The sequence below is a fragment of the Cicer arietinum genome, chromosome 8 (genome assembly GCF_000331145.2).
Source record: "Cicer arietinum cultivar CDC Frontier isolate Library 1 chromosome 8, Cicar.CDCFrontier_v2.0, whole genome shotgun sequence".
Classification (NCBI taxonomy): Eukaryota; Viridiplantae; Streptophyta; class Magnoliopsida; order Fabales; family Fabaceae; genus Cicer; species Cicer arietinum.
Window position 1 is genome coordinate 4,424,976 of NC_021167.2, and position 16,307 is coordinate 4,441,282.

Here is a 16,307-nt window from a genome sequence, read left to right on the forward strand (position 1 = left end):
AGAAAACATTTCATTACAATTTTTAGTAGAAGAATGAAAAATCTACTATAAATCTAAGAAATCTAAACGGTAGTGAAATACAAAACAGATCTCTATAATTTTATCCTTCATGCTAAAATGGGGTAGAACAAGTAATTGCACAGTAAAAACTGCAACCACAGTAGAAAGTGTCCTTTTTCTACTCTCAAACAGTTAGTTTTACTCTTTTCATGTCAAATCATTTCAAAAATATTAAAATTTCAAACTCAACTATTTTTTTCTCTCAAGTTCATACTCCTTTTCTCATATTTTTCACCATCTACTTCCAATTTCATTTTGTTCTTCCCATTTCTCCCCATTTTCTCATTTTATTCTTTTTTTCTCTTAGTCATCTTCCTCCTCTGCAACCTCAAAAAATCACTTTTTACTCCTTCATTAACATCATCAAACTCACAACTCTTCTTCCTCCATTTCAACAATAAAGTAAAATTTCTCTTCAAATTTTTTATTTCTATTTGGTAGATGTATTTTCTCTTTTTTCTTCAAAGTTGTAATGCTTAAACAGATTGTCTGTTTATTTTTTATGGATTTGGGTTTCAATATTTTTTTAAATATATGACTTTATTTGGTTTATAATATATTTTAAAATAGGAGTTCTGTATTTTCTTTATTTCTCCTTTCTCTTAGCTATAAATTTCTACCTTCTAAAGAGTTTTTTTTTTAACTGTTTGAGGGCTCCTTAGAAATAGAAAAGAGATATTTCTAGGGATAGATTGTATCTACACTTTACATTGTCCATCTTATTTTATTTGCAGGTTTTAGTTTTTTCTTTAATTTGGTCTACCTCCAAGTAAAGTTATATTAATGGTAGTGAGTGTCCTAGTATAACTTTTTAATACCAACTGCTTATCTACTAAGTTAAGAATGAAATATGTGTACAATACATAACTGTTCATTGTTAAAATTGTTAATAATAAATATATAAAAAATACGAAATTAATATTTATAATGGATGCATAAAGATATAGGAGACAAATTATTGGCAACGATAAATATAAAAAATTACATGATAAACATTTATTATTAATACAAAAAAAAACATGAAATGAATATTAATAACTAACACATAAAAAAATGAGACAAATATTTATCATTAATTAATATTTAAAAAATATGAAATAGATATTTATACCGAATAGATAAAAAGACACTCGCAACTATTTGTATGTGATAAATATAAAAAATCATAAGACAAATATTTGTCATACATACAAAAACTTAAAAATAATATTTATCGTTGATAAATATTAAAAAGAATATTGTATAAATATTTATAACTGATACATAAATAGAACATGTGACACATATTTACCAATGATAATTATAAAAAATCACAGGACGCCTATTTGTCATTGATACATAAAAATAAAAATAAAACACAAGATAACTATTTATCAATAATGAATAAAAAATATGATGGGACAAATATTAGACACTAATATATTAAAAAAAACAATTGATAAATATTTATCATTGATACACATTAAAATAAGTTAGATAAATATTTATAATGAGTGCATAAAAAAACACAAACAACTATTTGTTATCAATAAATATAAAAAAAAGATACGAAATAAATATTTTCTATTTATACGTAAAAAAACACAATACAAATATTTGTTATTAATAAATAGTAAAAAAACATATGAATATTTATAATTGATGCATAAAAAATACGAAACAAACATTTGTTAATGATAAATATAAAAAATCACGAGACAAATGTTTTTTAATAATATATAAAAAATACGAGAAATATAGCTATCATTGATAAACATTTAAAAAAACACGGAATAAGTATTTATCATTCATAAATATTAAAAATAATATAAGATAAATATTTATAAAGAATGCATAAAAAACATAGAATAAATATTTGTCATATATATAAATAGTAAAAGAAAATGTTGGATAAATATTTATAATTGATTAAAAAAAACAATATTTGTATGAGTTCTAATCTGAATCGGATGACAACTGAGGAGGACACAATGTAGCAACCATTTTAGACAACGTCTCCTGCATTTCATTCAATTCTTCCTTGTCGAAGCCCCAACTCCTAAGTAACTCTGCCCCGGCTGCTCCTCGCGTGATTCCATACCGGTGAAGATTTTGCAGTTTACTCTCCAAAAGTGGCAAGACAGCACTGGTGGAACGCAATCTGGCAGCCATGGGAATGGAATGAACATCAAGGGATCCTTTTGATGAAGAATTAGTCAGTTTGCTGCTCATCATTTCACCGTGCTTGCCAACTTGGTTTCCAAAGATTGATGGAAAAGGCAAGGGAATAGGCAGGGGACAAAGACCAACAGATAGATGGTAGAACAATGGCCTTGTATTGGCACGTTGAAAAGCAGCATCCACTGTATCTTTTACTTCACAAACCGAAGCACGACGACCTTCTACTGACCCAAAACAGCAAAGGGGTTGAGATGAAAATAATCATGCAGAAAACAGAACTTGGGAAGAAACAGAAGATAAAAATAAACTAAGTAATGAAGACAAATCATTTTGATAATTCCAGCAGATCACTTCATGCATTTAAGCTAGTGAAGAATATTTCATCAAATTGAACAAATTAGCATTTTCTTATGGAAAATTAAAATTGTAATCATTCCGTTAGTTATAAAAATTCTGTGAGAGTGGGGAATTATGGAGGTTAGATTGGAATTAATTGGGACTTCTAGGGAGACACTAGGAACTCTCAAATTGCCTAGACTGTTTTCTTTTACTGCTTTTGCATTTCCCATCATGTATTTCTTTCAGATACCAGATCCTGCAATCCCTATGATACAGGCCTGAATATTTCCATTAACACAGTCCAGTGAACTTCTTTACTCTGCTTTGCCTCATTGGTCTGGTACCCATCATATTAATATAAGCCTTTTATGACAGAATTTGGTAGCTGCCTATTGTTTAAACATATAAAACATTTTTCTAATATTTTCAAATGTTCAAAACATGTACTCTATGTTTTTCATTTTTATTTCTTCTTTCGGTGTGTGAAGACCCATGGAGGCACATGTTAGAAGATTTGACAAGATGAAGGATAATCTAATAGTTTGAGATAGAGAAAAACCAAGAAAAATTATAGGTCACAACGTTAGAGAGAGATTTAGAGGTAGATGGCCTATTTTTTAATTTAAATCATGATGGGAAATTAGTGTCTTCTTATCCATGTAGTGGACTTCACCTAGTGAGATAAGACATGGTTGTTGTTATGGACAGACATGTCCCTTTGCAACCTCCAGGGGTTCACAGACTGGTCAGATACAGATATCCTAAAATCTATTGTTTTCACCATAATTGTACTTGGCACGGTAAGGTTGAGTTGATATCTAAAGAATCTACTATTAACATTAAACCCTTATGCTTATAAGATACAGGCTATTACTAAACATGATCAAGGATAGGATATTAGGGTTCCGTTTGATCCCATGTAGCAGATATCACTTAGTGGGAAAATGTTGGTTCATTGGTTGGTGTGCTAATTAGATACAAAGCACGATCATTGAAGTGGAGAATATTGTTTACATTTAGAAAACCAAGACAAGAACATACAAGAAAAAACCATCATAAATAAATCTCAATAGAAAAAAACCTGATGCAAATGCGCCATGGACTGTCAAGTGTTCAATAGCCTGTATGTCTTCAACATCCTCAGCAATATGTGGGGTCAACGACTGCAAATTTCCTAACAAAGACAGTTCATTCTGTCCCCCTGAATTTCAACAATAAGACCAATCAATACATTTCTTATCATGATTAACTCAAATTATTCACATGTACCTGTTAAAGCAGGTGTTGGCATGGCAACATCCAAAACTGACACCATATTCTGCCTTCCTTGTCCTGATAATATTTGTATAAGTCCATGAAAATCCACAGCCCCAGAAGCAGAACATGCATCTTTAGTAGGCCCAACTGGTACCAATCGGAAAGGAAGACTAATGGAGTGTAGTGCAGCAGCATAAACTGCACTTGAGTGGTAATGCTTTTCATCTTCAATGTGGAGGAATTTTGAAGCTTTACCTATGAAATTTTTATGAAAAAATTTACTTCAGACCAGAATAAAGACATCAAATTTGAAGGTTCAGTATAATTGAACAAGAGTTTTCAAATTATAATTTATGCATCAGTGAGCCAACACCAGTATATTTGCCATCAGTGAGGAAACTGCATCAATATTAGAATAGGGCAAAAATGACAACAATTCAAGGCCATCAATGACATCTAACCATTTAAGTTTGTAGAGTATTGTCATAAACATCATATTTGCTTCTTATTATCAAGGAAGGATATTGTCTATTGAATTTGAGTAGTCTAATGATGAACTTTACATTACAAAAAATATTACGTTTACCTAAAGAGGGCAGACCAACAGGTACAATAAGTTTACAATAGGGTGATAATCTTGAAAATGATATAGCATCATGAAGCTCCTCTAAAATTGTACGCTTCCTGCTCTGACGACTTGCTCGTGTACCAGGACCACGGACAGCATACAGCATGACAGGAATGTTTGAATATTCATCCACAATGTTCTCTAAAAATTCAGCAGCCACCGCAGAGAAACCTCCAGAGTCATCAACTACAAATTGAAATCCCTGCCAAATATTAAAGAAATATTGTTCAAGGAGCACTAAACCAAACTGAGTTTTTTTAAAAGCCTAACAGAAAAAGATCATGGCTAAGATCAAAACATCATATGTTTTGTCAGCATATGAATAATACCATCCATATGAAAATCTCACACCGGAACAGGCAAAGCTAAAGAATAAAATTCGGATATCCAATAATGCATTGGATATCTAGTCATAAAGTAGGTTTGCAGTTTGTGATGTTATAATATTACTATGTCAAATTAGTGCCTTTACAGAATTACAAATATTGTAGTTCTATTATAAGGTTCTATTCAGGGTTTATGAAATAGGTGGTTCTTTGTAAAAGAAAAAGCCTAAAAATGAATAATTTGGTTTGTTAAATACAAGCATTGTTACCTACATTCAAGGAATAAGCAAATTCTTATATACATAACGGACCTTACAAAAAATGAAAACAAAAATACAAATTGACTGAAAAAATAAAACTTTTTAGAAAATCCAGATCCTTTAAGATAATGCATCCATCCCTTGTTTTAGTACAAGAGTCAAAGTGAAAGATGCGTGAGAACTATACCCCAAACCGACTACTAGATTACAAGATGATAAATAGCTACCTGTATATGGTCACATTCTTCAACAAAAAAACGAAGCCTCTCGCTAACCTCCTCCCCTTGTGAAGCCCAATCAAAAGAATCCCTTCCAATTCCATAATTGTCAAAATCCTCAACATCTGTCCAACCTCCATTTAATTCATATAGACTTTTGGGGTGGAAATGCACTTTTGAGTAATCTGTCCAATACTGAACTCCTTTTTCTAGACCCTCAGTTATATCCTTATTCTGATACTCACTTGGAGAGCCACTGTTTGAACCACCAATCGTATTTACCATATTAAAATTTTCTTCTTCGTAAAGACTTTGTAGGAACAAATTTTTTTTGTGAGGTTCAGAGGCTTGGGTGGAAACTCCACCAGTCCTGCACATAGTTCTATCGGCATCACGCACATTTGAACATGATTTTAAACCAATAGATATGACGACACAACTGATGAAATAGGTTCGATGTCCAACATTAAAACCATACGAGTACACAAAACATTAGAATATCTGCAAGTAGAAACATTCCATTTTTATTTTAATGCATACTCTTAAATCTGAGTTTTCTTGAGTGCTTCTGTAGCAACGATATGCCTTCTCAGTTACAGTTTTCAGGTATTTCCTATGTTAAAACCTATTCACTAACCTTCTATGATGTCTCAATATTTCTAAAATTTACAAAAGAAATGAGTCCACCACAAATTTTCTAAAAATTAATAATTTAGAGAGACATTTCACACAACAGAAATCAATGGTGACAACAATGTCAATGTTAGAATGCCTTCCTCAATCCTCTATATTTTTTCTTCTCTATATCATTTATTATTGAACTCTCATTATAAAGGCATATGTTAAAACTCTCACCAAGTTAAAACATCTGATGTTGTGGTAGCAGCCTCCTTATACAGTGTACCATGTGAACTCATAGATCCAAGGGAGCCTGAAAAGGTTAACAATCAACAAAAAAACTAGATTACAATGGGGGTGGATGGAATGATGTTTGCACCAGATAGAAAATGGATAAGAAACTATACAATTAATCTTATGCTATAATATGTTTGCATTGACACGTGACAAAGACAAATGTAAGACAGAGCAAATGGAAGTTGCAAGGGATTTTAATTGAGATAAAACTGACATCCAAGAAGGAAACACTAGATAGGATATATGTTGTACTTTCTTCAACTACATAAAGGTATAAAGGCTAGCAATGTTGCATAAAAAGTTTAAATATGTGGGAACTGTGTCAAAAGCGAATGTCCGGAGTTGTCCTCAGTGAAAACTCATCAATCTTAATAATGTACTATTTACTACGAAGACATTGTAAATTATAATTTGCAATAAGAAAATAAAGTGTCTCCTGCTTTTGGCATGAACAAAGTAAGAAATAATCAACAATCCCAATTTTTATGATAAATCCCTCACTCTTCCTCATATTCCATGAAGTAAATTATAACTATAATAAAATCAGTCTTCTTGTTTATATTGGTATCACAACATCTAAACAACTACTGAACCTTTGCACCAATGAAATAGGTCCTACTACATACTAGTAAAATGTTTTTGGTCACTCTTCCCTTTAAGAATTCAGTCGAATGTAAAACTAACCACAAATCCTTCACAGCAGCAATACCAACAAATAATTCAATAAAAGGGACAAGATCAACACCAATACGTTTTACAATATTATAACATCTAAATTGAATACCTCTCATGTTTATTGAGACAAGGCGAGGAGTGTATGTATCGATGCCCTGCACACATTTAAACAAAATGGTCTAAGAATAAGTAGAACAGTTAATGCTTCTAATCTATAAATTCAGATCAACTGTTGCCATTTTCGCAACTACTAAAAATAGCCATGTAGACATTCAAGTAGTGGCATTTAACAGAACCTAATTAACCGAAGGTGTGTCTAGAAGAAAGTCGAGTGTTTGATCTCTATTGCTAACAAATTATCCTCCCTCTAGCAAACTTACCACTAACATTCGTCTATAATATAGAAAACACGATACTTCAAGTTTGCATTGGTGCAAAGGGGCGTGACACATGACACAACTTATGAAGCACGGACTCAGACAGAGACACCGTAAACAACACTGACACACCGATACTGGTAAAATTTGAGAAAATAAATTAATTGAAGGTAGTCAAATGTGTTTGTGTCAAGGTCTCTGATACCAACATGTATCAGACACTGGCACGCCTTTGATCACAAGTGTCGCTGCTTCAGAGGGCCCTACTACTAGATAGTAGCAGACCAACTAGATAAGCCAAGATACAAAATCCTATTCAATCTTCCGCCAAAAGAATTCTAATGATCACATAAAAGATCTTTTTTCTTTTCAATATAATAATAATAGTACTTGGAATGAAACAGTTAAACCAGAGAAAATTGCACCTGCTGTATCTCACCAGTACGATAAAGCACATCCATGTTAATATCCTGATTCTTGAAGACTGAATCAGCTTGAGGGTCCCCAGCCAAACCAATCAGCTCATCCTTAAAATTAAACAAACATCAATTACTCCATAATCATGCAACAAAAATAACACCCTAAAATGCTTACTGGTACTAACATAAAGGAATGAGCGATTAGAACAGTTCAAAATAAATTAACAAAACAAAAAGCATGTGAAGTGAAGAAAATTTCTGAAATTTAATCGTAAAAAAGAACACAAAAAAACTAAGAGGAAGAGTGGACAGGAGTTAAAAACCTGAAAGTTCCAGAAGTGAGAACCAACATAGTTTGCATAATCACCAACTTGGATAGTAACAATTTCTTTCATGTTAGGTACCTATATCAATTGCAAAGTAGCACAATCGCATTAATTTCTTTGAAGCAGAAAAAAATGGAGTTTATTCGGAAATTTAGCATAGAAGTTAAAACTGCACCTTAGGTTAAGCAGAGAAGCTGTGAAAATTCCAATGTTCTTTGGTTTTGAAAGTGAGAGAGGAGATTTGTAGAGGGAGAGTAGGGTTCGCGGTGGTGGAAAAATTGTGAAGAAGGCGGTGGTTACACTTTGTTTGCTTTGCGGACGAAAAGTAGAAGAAAGAAATTGAAACGAAAGAAAGTGGAAAAAAATAAAAAATGAGTAAAAAACTCAAATAATTGTTATATATATATATATATATATATATATATATATATATATATATAATGAAATAGTTGTTTAGTGGTATGGGAAAGAATGTAATGACAAAAAGGTATATTTATAAAATAAAATATGTAAATGTCTAAGATATGATAAGATGTATAAAAAGAAATACTTTATTAAAATCAAGGTATAGTAAAAATATGAAAAAAATAATATTAAAACAAATTAAAAAAAATAATGTTGATAAATTATAGATATTTTATTGTGAATAAAATAAAAATTTGTTTTTACTTTTTTAATTTATTTTTATTTGTCTATTGATAACATGGTAAATATCACAATACTGATATTTTGTCAATTGAGCTAGAACTCAAGGATATTAGAATTTTTTTTATTTTTTTTGCTTAATTGTAGTTTTGGTTTTATATTTTCATCAAATTGGTGTCTTATTTTAAACGACGGACCATACAATCTTGTCATGAATAACAATTTAGATACATTAATTATTTATATGTTATTAATTATTGCAACTTCATGAGTATTAATAATTCAACATCATCATATCATATATAACATTGTAAAAACTATGTCACATCATAATTTTTAATTAAAAAATTCGAGAAAGAGACGAAAACTGTTTTATTATAAATAAAATGACTAATTTTATAAATTAGATAAAAATAGGAGAACTTAAATTACAATTAAATTTTTTATATTTTGTTTTAACCTATTAATTGATGTTAATATGTTAAAAAACAAAACAAATACCAATCCTTCTTTGTAGACATTGTGTAATTATGTAACAAAAAGAGGTGGTGTAGCTAATTAATTATTGAGTTGATTTTATATCTCTTTTGGTTTGTAGCTAATTAACTATTGAGTTAGTTTTACATCTCTTTTGGTTTTGGGGAAGGGAGATAGTTTTATCAAGGGAGGAAAAGAAAAAGAGGGGGAGTAGATACATGTTTGATTCAAAATAGGAGAGAAAAAATATTTTTAATGATTTTGTGTTTGGTTTATAAGAAATTGAAGAACTTTTAATATTGTTTTAGTTATAGGGAATGCATCCCCTTCCCTTCAAAACTCCAAGATGGAAAAGAACAAAATAAATTCTATAAGAAATTTTGACTTCCTCGTCTCTCCTAAAAAATAAACTAAACATAAAAGTATTAAAATATTATCTTCCCTCCCTTTCTCTCCACTGACTAAACACAATCTTAGTTTTCCTCTCAATTTGGGAAAATTGGTTTTTATCATGGGCTTTGCATTTTTATTCCCTTCTCCCATTATCAAATGTTTTTGTTTTGTTGAATTGTCAAATGTTGTTCCAAAGAGGAAAAAGTTAGAAAAATGTGTTTTTATTTATTTATTCATTTTACTTTCTCCTTTGATTCTTTGCTTCTAAACACATGATTTGGTAGAGAGAAATTATTTAGTTTTATACAAGAGAAAAGGGTGAGCATATGACATACACATAGTTGAGTATGATAAAATTTGTGTTTAACATACTGTACACTTGAGTCCTCAATAATCTCTTTGAAATGAGAGTACATATATTCACCTTAATATTTTTAATCAAAAAGCGAAAGAGAAAGAAATAAAAATTCAAATGATCAAGAGAAGAGAAAAAAACACTTTGTTAGATAACTTGTAATTCAAGTAAAATATTAATTATCTATAATAATTAACTAACCATTCAATTAGTTAGTTAGTTAGAAAATAGTTATAATGAATATGAATAAAGTCATGTATATACAGCTAGTCTATTCAATCAATAAAGCAATTCATTTCATGTAAATATCAAACACATTTTATGTTTTCTTGCGATCCAATCAACAACTCTGTAAAGCTAACACACTCAAGGTATGATGAAAGCTAGGTTAGAGTTGATAGTTTCAAGGACCGAGATTTCATCTCAGATAATATCACATCTCATCTATTGGATCAAATTGAAGGAGTGATTCGTAGATCTTAAAGATTGAGAGTGTTTTAATTTTGCATAAAGGCTTCTCAAAAATGAAAAAGAGAAAAATGACAAGATTTTTTAAATTTAAATCGTTGGCTTATATCAAGTGTTGGCTTAGAGAACAAAAGAGATGAATAAGTTGATAAGCAAATAACTTTTAAAATAAAAAACAAATTTATATAAAAAATATTATTTATTTAATTATTATACTCATTTACGTGTATAATTACTGTAAAATTATTGCTACACAAAGCAAATCAATTAGTAAAATTAATATTTAAAAAGGTATTGAATTGGAGTTGTAATTTTATTCAATTGTTGTGATATCACATTACATCGAACGAAGTGGTTCATAAAGAAGTGATAATCGTCTCAAACTCAAGAAAATTCTTGAATAAGATAATGCAGAAAAAAAAATAAAAATGGACGGTTAAAATTAAACTAATACAAGTTTGGCTCAAAAGTAAATCAGGCCTAAAATAAACTTTTAGAGGAATTGTGTGTTGCTGCAAGTAAAGAGATTTAAATTAGGCCTTTTGTTAAAATGATCAGATGCCTTTTCTTTAATGCTATAGTATTAAAGATTTTGCATAAACAACGGATTTCATTAATCAAATGATGTTATAATAATTTTTAAATATGTTAAAATTATAAAGACGTGCTAAGCATATACATATATTTTTTTTGTTGATCATAAATTTTCAAAATTGTTTTTAGTTAATTACTTTACTTTAAAAAAAATTATTGATCAATAATATAATTCATAAAATTATTAACAAGAAAAAAAAAGAAAAAAAAAAATATATATATATATATATATTCAAAAGTTAGGTACTTGACATATATAGAGACTAAAAAAAGTTGTTTATTCAAAAATTATTAGCAATATTATGTAAAATAAATAATTGAGGCCTAATATTATAATATTATGTAAAGTAAATATATTGAGGCTTAAAAACTAAAGTTAGACTTTTTAATAGTTTTAGTTCCAGCTTCACTTCACTTCAAATTTATGAGAAAGATTTTTAACTTTCGAAGTTTAGGAAATTAAATTTCAAATTTACGAGAAAGATTTTTAACTTTCGAAGTTTAGGAAATTAAATTTCAAAATTTGATAGCACAAATTTCCAATTCAGTAATGAAAAATAGAATTAATAATTTATTAAAACTTTAAATCTAGCTGTGTTTTTGCATATTTTAAATAAGTATTAAAGAGTAGAGAAACAACCATATTTTTAACTTCTTTTTTCTTTCATATTTTCCTCAAAACCTCCAAATTTTTATCCGTATGTATAATTGAAAATATAGGAGAATGGAGAAGAAAACACTTATTTTTTTTATGAAAAATTGTGAGAGATATTCTTAGGATTGAATAACAATGCTGAAAAAGAATACTACAAAGTTAGATTATTACTTAAAAAAGAAAAATGACAAACGACAAGTGATATATATGCTGCTTGAAATATTGTGACACTTTATGTGTCATCCTTAACAAGATCCAGCCAAAATGCTCAAAAGCACTTTTACATTTCCATAAAATATATCTGTTAATATTCTCATGCTATCAAGAATAGGGTACGTGACGGATTTTTCACTTTATAATCAAAGAACCATAAGCACAAAAGCTTGTTCTCTCTTGTCTTCAACATATATCCCAAAATAAGATGGCTATAGCACTTGGATGGCTGAGAACAACACAAGCATTTTGTCCACTCAACAATTTCATTACACAAATTCGCATTTCTATACCTTTTCATGGAAGTGTTACTCCAATTATCGCAACATCCAAACATGAATTTATATGCCTAAATTAAACCACCTTTAACATTGAAGATTTTTTTACAAGACTGAGACATTTTTAAATATCAAATAATAACATGAAAATTTTTAATCTTACAAAAATTAATAATAAAAAAATATTATTGGTTATACATATATATCACAATTAAGGTTTGATGTAGACATCATTTATAATTTTTAAAATATAAAATAAAATTAATTTTTAATTATTTATCAAAATTATATAATGTATAAATGTAGAAGACAAAATAGTGATATAGATTTGATTTAATAGACAAAAACTCAAAACCTTATACTTTACCAATTAAACTAACATATAACAATAAATAAATTTGTAACATAATTAATAATATCTTAAACTATTTAGTTTGGACTTTAGATGTTTTTTCTTCGTAAAATAAATCTTTTTTTTTTAATCTAAAATCCTAATTTTAGTGACTTAGTTAGTCTTTGGGCAGGTATCTCCAAAATGGGAACTTTTTTTAAGGTGAATACCAACATAATGTGTCATTTACACAAAATCCAACATTTAAAAGCCAAACAACAACACGGATCGTAAATAAAAATTCATCTATGCAAATTGTACTATAAATAAAATAAAGTAAAATACAGTTACATTCAACTGTACTAGTTATAATAGCATAAACATCAACGTAAAAAAAAATTAATAACAAAAAACTACTTCAATATCAGATGGGAAAATTCTGCAAAATATATCAGCAGCTTTTTCCAGATTCCAGAACAGTCTAAAATAACTATAACATATGACATAAAACTTAATCTCTCTATTGTTCTCTTTGTTAGATATACTATTATTTTTATGTTGTTAAATTCTCAGTCTTCATCTATGTGTTTTATTATAACATTAATATGTATATTGTCTGCAAAAATTTAGAGGCTGTGATTATCAGCTTCATGTTGGATCTCACTTTTCCAATTTCTGCAATCTGATTGTTCATCTTCTGCGTCAACACTGTTTCTTGCAACAGATCCTCCAATGAGAAGAGGAGTTAAAGGACCCTGTGGTGAAACAGACTCTGATAAGCTTCCCTTTGAATTTGATATATCTCCTCCACATTGATCTTGAGCCATATATAAGGCTAGCTTATTAGCTTCCTCAATTGAAGAAATTGGGAATCTTCTAACATGAAGCCTGTACTTCTGCATAACCACAACATTTACTACTAAATAAGTTGTTTGACATGACATAATAAAGAGACTTTTTGCTTTGTCAATTAATCACAATCGTCAAAATCATTAAATACATTTGATTTTTATCATAGTTATTTTTTTAAGTTATACACATAATTGACTGTGATATGCTGACAATGTAAGTTTTTGCACTGACAGAGTATACTGAAATTTAAACTCAAATTGACAATGATATTAATGAATCATGGATGGTTTGGTATTTGATATAAAATATACTATTACTCACTTGCAAATGGCTTTTCACTTCATCATTTGTTAATCCATCCACTTGCATCTTCTCTCTAATTTGTTTAGGAGTGGCTGCTACAAAAGAAAAAAACCAATTAGCTTTACACCCCATATGTTCAGTCTGCATTCACAAAATGCATGTAGTAATCAAGCAAGCTAAAGCCATCCAATCAAAACCAAACTTAAAATTTGCATAGTCCAATCTTGATCAAATAGTTGTCGAAACTACAGGAATTCCATAATTCTAATGTGAAGGGATTAAAACTGCAAGTCATCTTGATCCCAACGCATCATAATTGGATTCCTGTAATTTTGATCTTGATAAAGATCAGACAGCTTGAATTTCAACAAGTATGTTACATTCATACAACTATCTAATCTCAATCCAACAACATATTTCGATTAACTACACTGAATGCACATATTTCACAAATGCAGAGAATCATGATCATCTACAACTGTTATACAATACAACAGCGGTAGGGGATCCAAAATCAAAAATAAAATAGAGACTAAGAAAAATCCTTTTCCTCATAATAAGTATATCAAGAACAAGAAAAAGAATAAATCAGAACAAAAACAATCTACCATGTGCTCCACCAAGTTGTTGAAGAGCATCAACAAATCGACGATGAAGCTCCGACGACCAGCATCGCCTTTGTTTCCTAGGATTCTGCTGCAAAGGTTGTGGTGGCTGAGGTTGATTATTCTGTAGCAAAGAAGAAGCAGAACTACCACCACCACCACCACCACTCTTGAAATTTCCATTACTCACTTCAGACACTGGAGTACTCACTAAACTAAAGCTTGGAACTTGAGTAGCCCCTTTCGATGACACACACGAATTTCCATTAAATCCCCCAAATACCCCTTCACCATTGCTCTTATCATTATCATCTTCATTCTTCTACCAAAAAATAAAACCACTTTAAATTTTATCTCAATTCAATAAAATAAAATAAAAAGAGTAATTTACAATAAAAAATTTATAATTACCGATTTTTTTTCAGTGTTCCATAGCTGAAATGAACTCAACCAATTCTTCTTATTATCATCACAGTTTTCTTTTACCACTGTTAAGGATCCTTTTCCATTTCCATTTTCATTTCCTTCATAATTTAGATCTTTAATTCCCATTAACCGAACTTTTTCTTCTTTCAATCTTACTATAGCTGCGTACATAATTAAAAAAAAAACAGTATATCAATCAACAGCTATGAAGCACGCACACGAAATTAAAACTTCGATACTGATAATAATTTAAAAATATAAATTAATTAAATGTAAATACACACTTTCAATTAGAGGTATGAGATGCTACATAGGTCACCTTCAACAAGAAGAAAAAATGAGAAGAAAAAGAGTATATAGGAAAAGTGAGACAAACCATCGTTTACGAGGAGAATGCAAAGAGGGAGTTCACGTTTGAAAGCTACCACCTTTTTGAGTTCTTCTTCAAATCTCTGAATTAAATCATCAAGCATGGAAAGTTTGTGAGAAATGTCTTTGGTTTGAGAAACGCCGTTGAGGAAAAAAGAAACGGTTTTGGGGACAGAGGACAAAGTCAAATCCAAGTTCAGTTCCATGATGTTTTTTATTGTTTGAAAGTGTGGTTTTGTTTCTACCACCATATACTCTGAATTCAATGGAAGTGAAAACGAAGGTGTAAAGAAGGAGATAGAGATTCATTTATTTATAAATAAATAAATAAATTAGAGAAATTAAAAAAATGAAGATTCATGACAAAAAGATTTGGTGCGCGCATTCGGGTCGTCGCGTCTTTGTCCCACTCACACCCAAATATGCACATTTGCACACCTAATTCTCTATTTTTTCTTTTCAACGCTCAATCTTAATAATTAATAATTCACCTTAAATATATTTTTTATTTATCTTTTACTAAATATTTAATTTTTTTATTATAATTTTTTGTCTTTTATTTTTATAAAAATAATTTTAATTATAATTTTTTTTAACAATTGTATGATAATTATTATAGTAAATTATTGATGTATAATTTTGAATGAAAATACAAATAAATCACAAAAATGTCATTCTTTTCAAAAAAGTTATACATATTACAAAACATACAAGAAGAGTTTTATCAAATGCAAATTTATTATTGAGTTAAATATATATTTTTTAAAGAATATTATAATAGACAAATATTGATAATTGTTAGAAAGAATTTAATTGACTAAATATATATTACAATATCTTTTATAGTGATTATGAAATAATTAACTAAAATAGATCACTTATAAAAGATAAAAGATGAAAATAAATCAAAAAATAAAAAATAAATAACTAAAATAAATATTAAATAAAAGATATATGATTAAAATTATATTTAAACTCAACAATTATTACTTTATTTGTACTTAATTATAAGCACCAATTTGGAGAGAAAAAAATTATCCCTAATTATAAACTATCTTTAATTCCTAAAAACACCTCTTATTAACTATGTATTCCTTTACCTTAAAAAGATGAAAAGATAAATTGAATATATTTATGTACAAAATAGTATTTTAGGAATATCAACAAATAAAATAGAAACATTAAACTTACTTTATATTCTTTTAAATAAGTAAAAAAAAATGTTTATAAAGAAGGATAGAGAGAGTAAAATCTCTCTCTAAACCGATCGACCATTAATTTAATTTTATATTTTATTTATTTTATATATTTATTAAAATTAATTTTATTTCTACTTCCATCTCTAAGTATAGAATCTCAATTCACTAAATCATCACAATAAAT

The 16,307-nt window shown here is 28.9% G+C and overlaps 2 protein-coding genes across 6 annotated transcripts; both read right to left on the reverse strand.

The window, feature by feature from the left end:
- Positions 1 to 1,903: 1,903 nt before the first annotated feature.
- LOC101504011 (uncharacterized) lies at positions 1,904 to 8,325 on the reverse strand. 3 transcript variants are annotated; one of them, XM_004511909.3, is made up of 10 exons: positions 8,136 to 8,325; positions 7,958 to 8,038; positions 7,641 to 7,742; positions 6,948 to 6,993; positions 6,104 to 6,179; positions 5,258 to 5,618; positions 4,403 to 4,646; positions 3,829 to 4,071; positions 3,641 to 3,760; positions 1,904 to 2,444 (listed from the first exon to the last, which is right to left on the reverse strand). In XM_004511909.3, exons 2-10 carry the CDS (start codon positions 8,027 to 8,029, stop codon positions 1,996 to 1,998), a joined length of 1,713 nt encoding a protein of 570 aa, XP_004511966.1. In that variant the 5' UTR covers positions 8,030 to 8,038; positions 8,136 to 8,325; the 3' UTR covers positions 1,904 to 1,995. The 3 variants fall into 3 exon arrangements, with proteins under 3 accessions (XP_004511966.1, XP_004511967.1, XP_012574412.1); XM_004511910.3 differs by having other exon boundaries at positions 1,904 to 2,441; positions 8,136 to 8,324; XM_012718958.3 differs by lacking the exon at positions 8,136 to 8,325 and having other exon boundaries at positions 7,655 to 7,742.
- Positions 8,326 to 12,660: 4,335 nt separating this feature from the next.
- LOC101504567 (transcription factor HHO5) lies at positions 12,661 to 15,303 on the reverse strand. 3 transcript variants are annotated; one of them, XM_004511913.4, is made up of 5 exons: positions 14,932 to 15,303; positions 14,541 to 14,716; positions 14,133 to 14,448; positions 13,543 to 13,619; positions 12,661 to 13,265 (listed from the first exon to the last, which is right to left on the reverse strand). In XM_004511913.4, exons 1-5 carry the CDS (start codon positions 15,173 to 15,175, stop codon positions 12,996 to 12,998), a joined length of 1,083 nt encoding a protein of 360 aa, XP_004511970.1. In that variant the 5' UTR covers positions 15,176 to 15,303; the 3' UTR covers positions 12,661 to 12,995. The 3 variants fall into 3 exon arrangements, with proteins under 3 accessions (XP_004511970.1, XP_004511968.1, XP_004511969.1); XM_004511911.4 differs by having other exon boundaries at positions 14,133 to 14,451; positions 14,932 to 15,302; XM_004511912.4 differs by having other exon boundaries at positions 13,543 to 13,616; positions 14,133 to 14,451; positions 14,932 to 15,299.
- Positions 15,304 to 16,307: the final 1,004 nt, after the last annotated feature.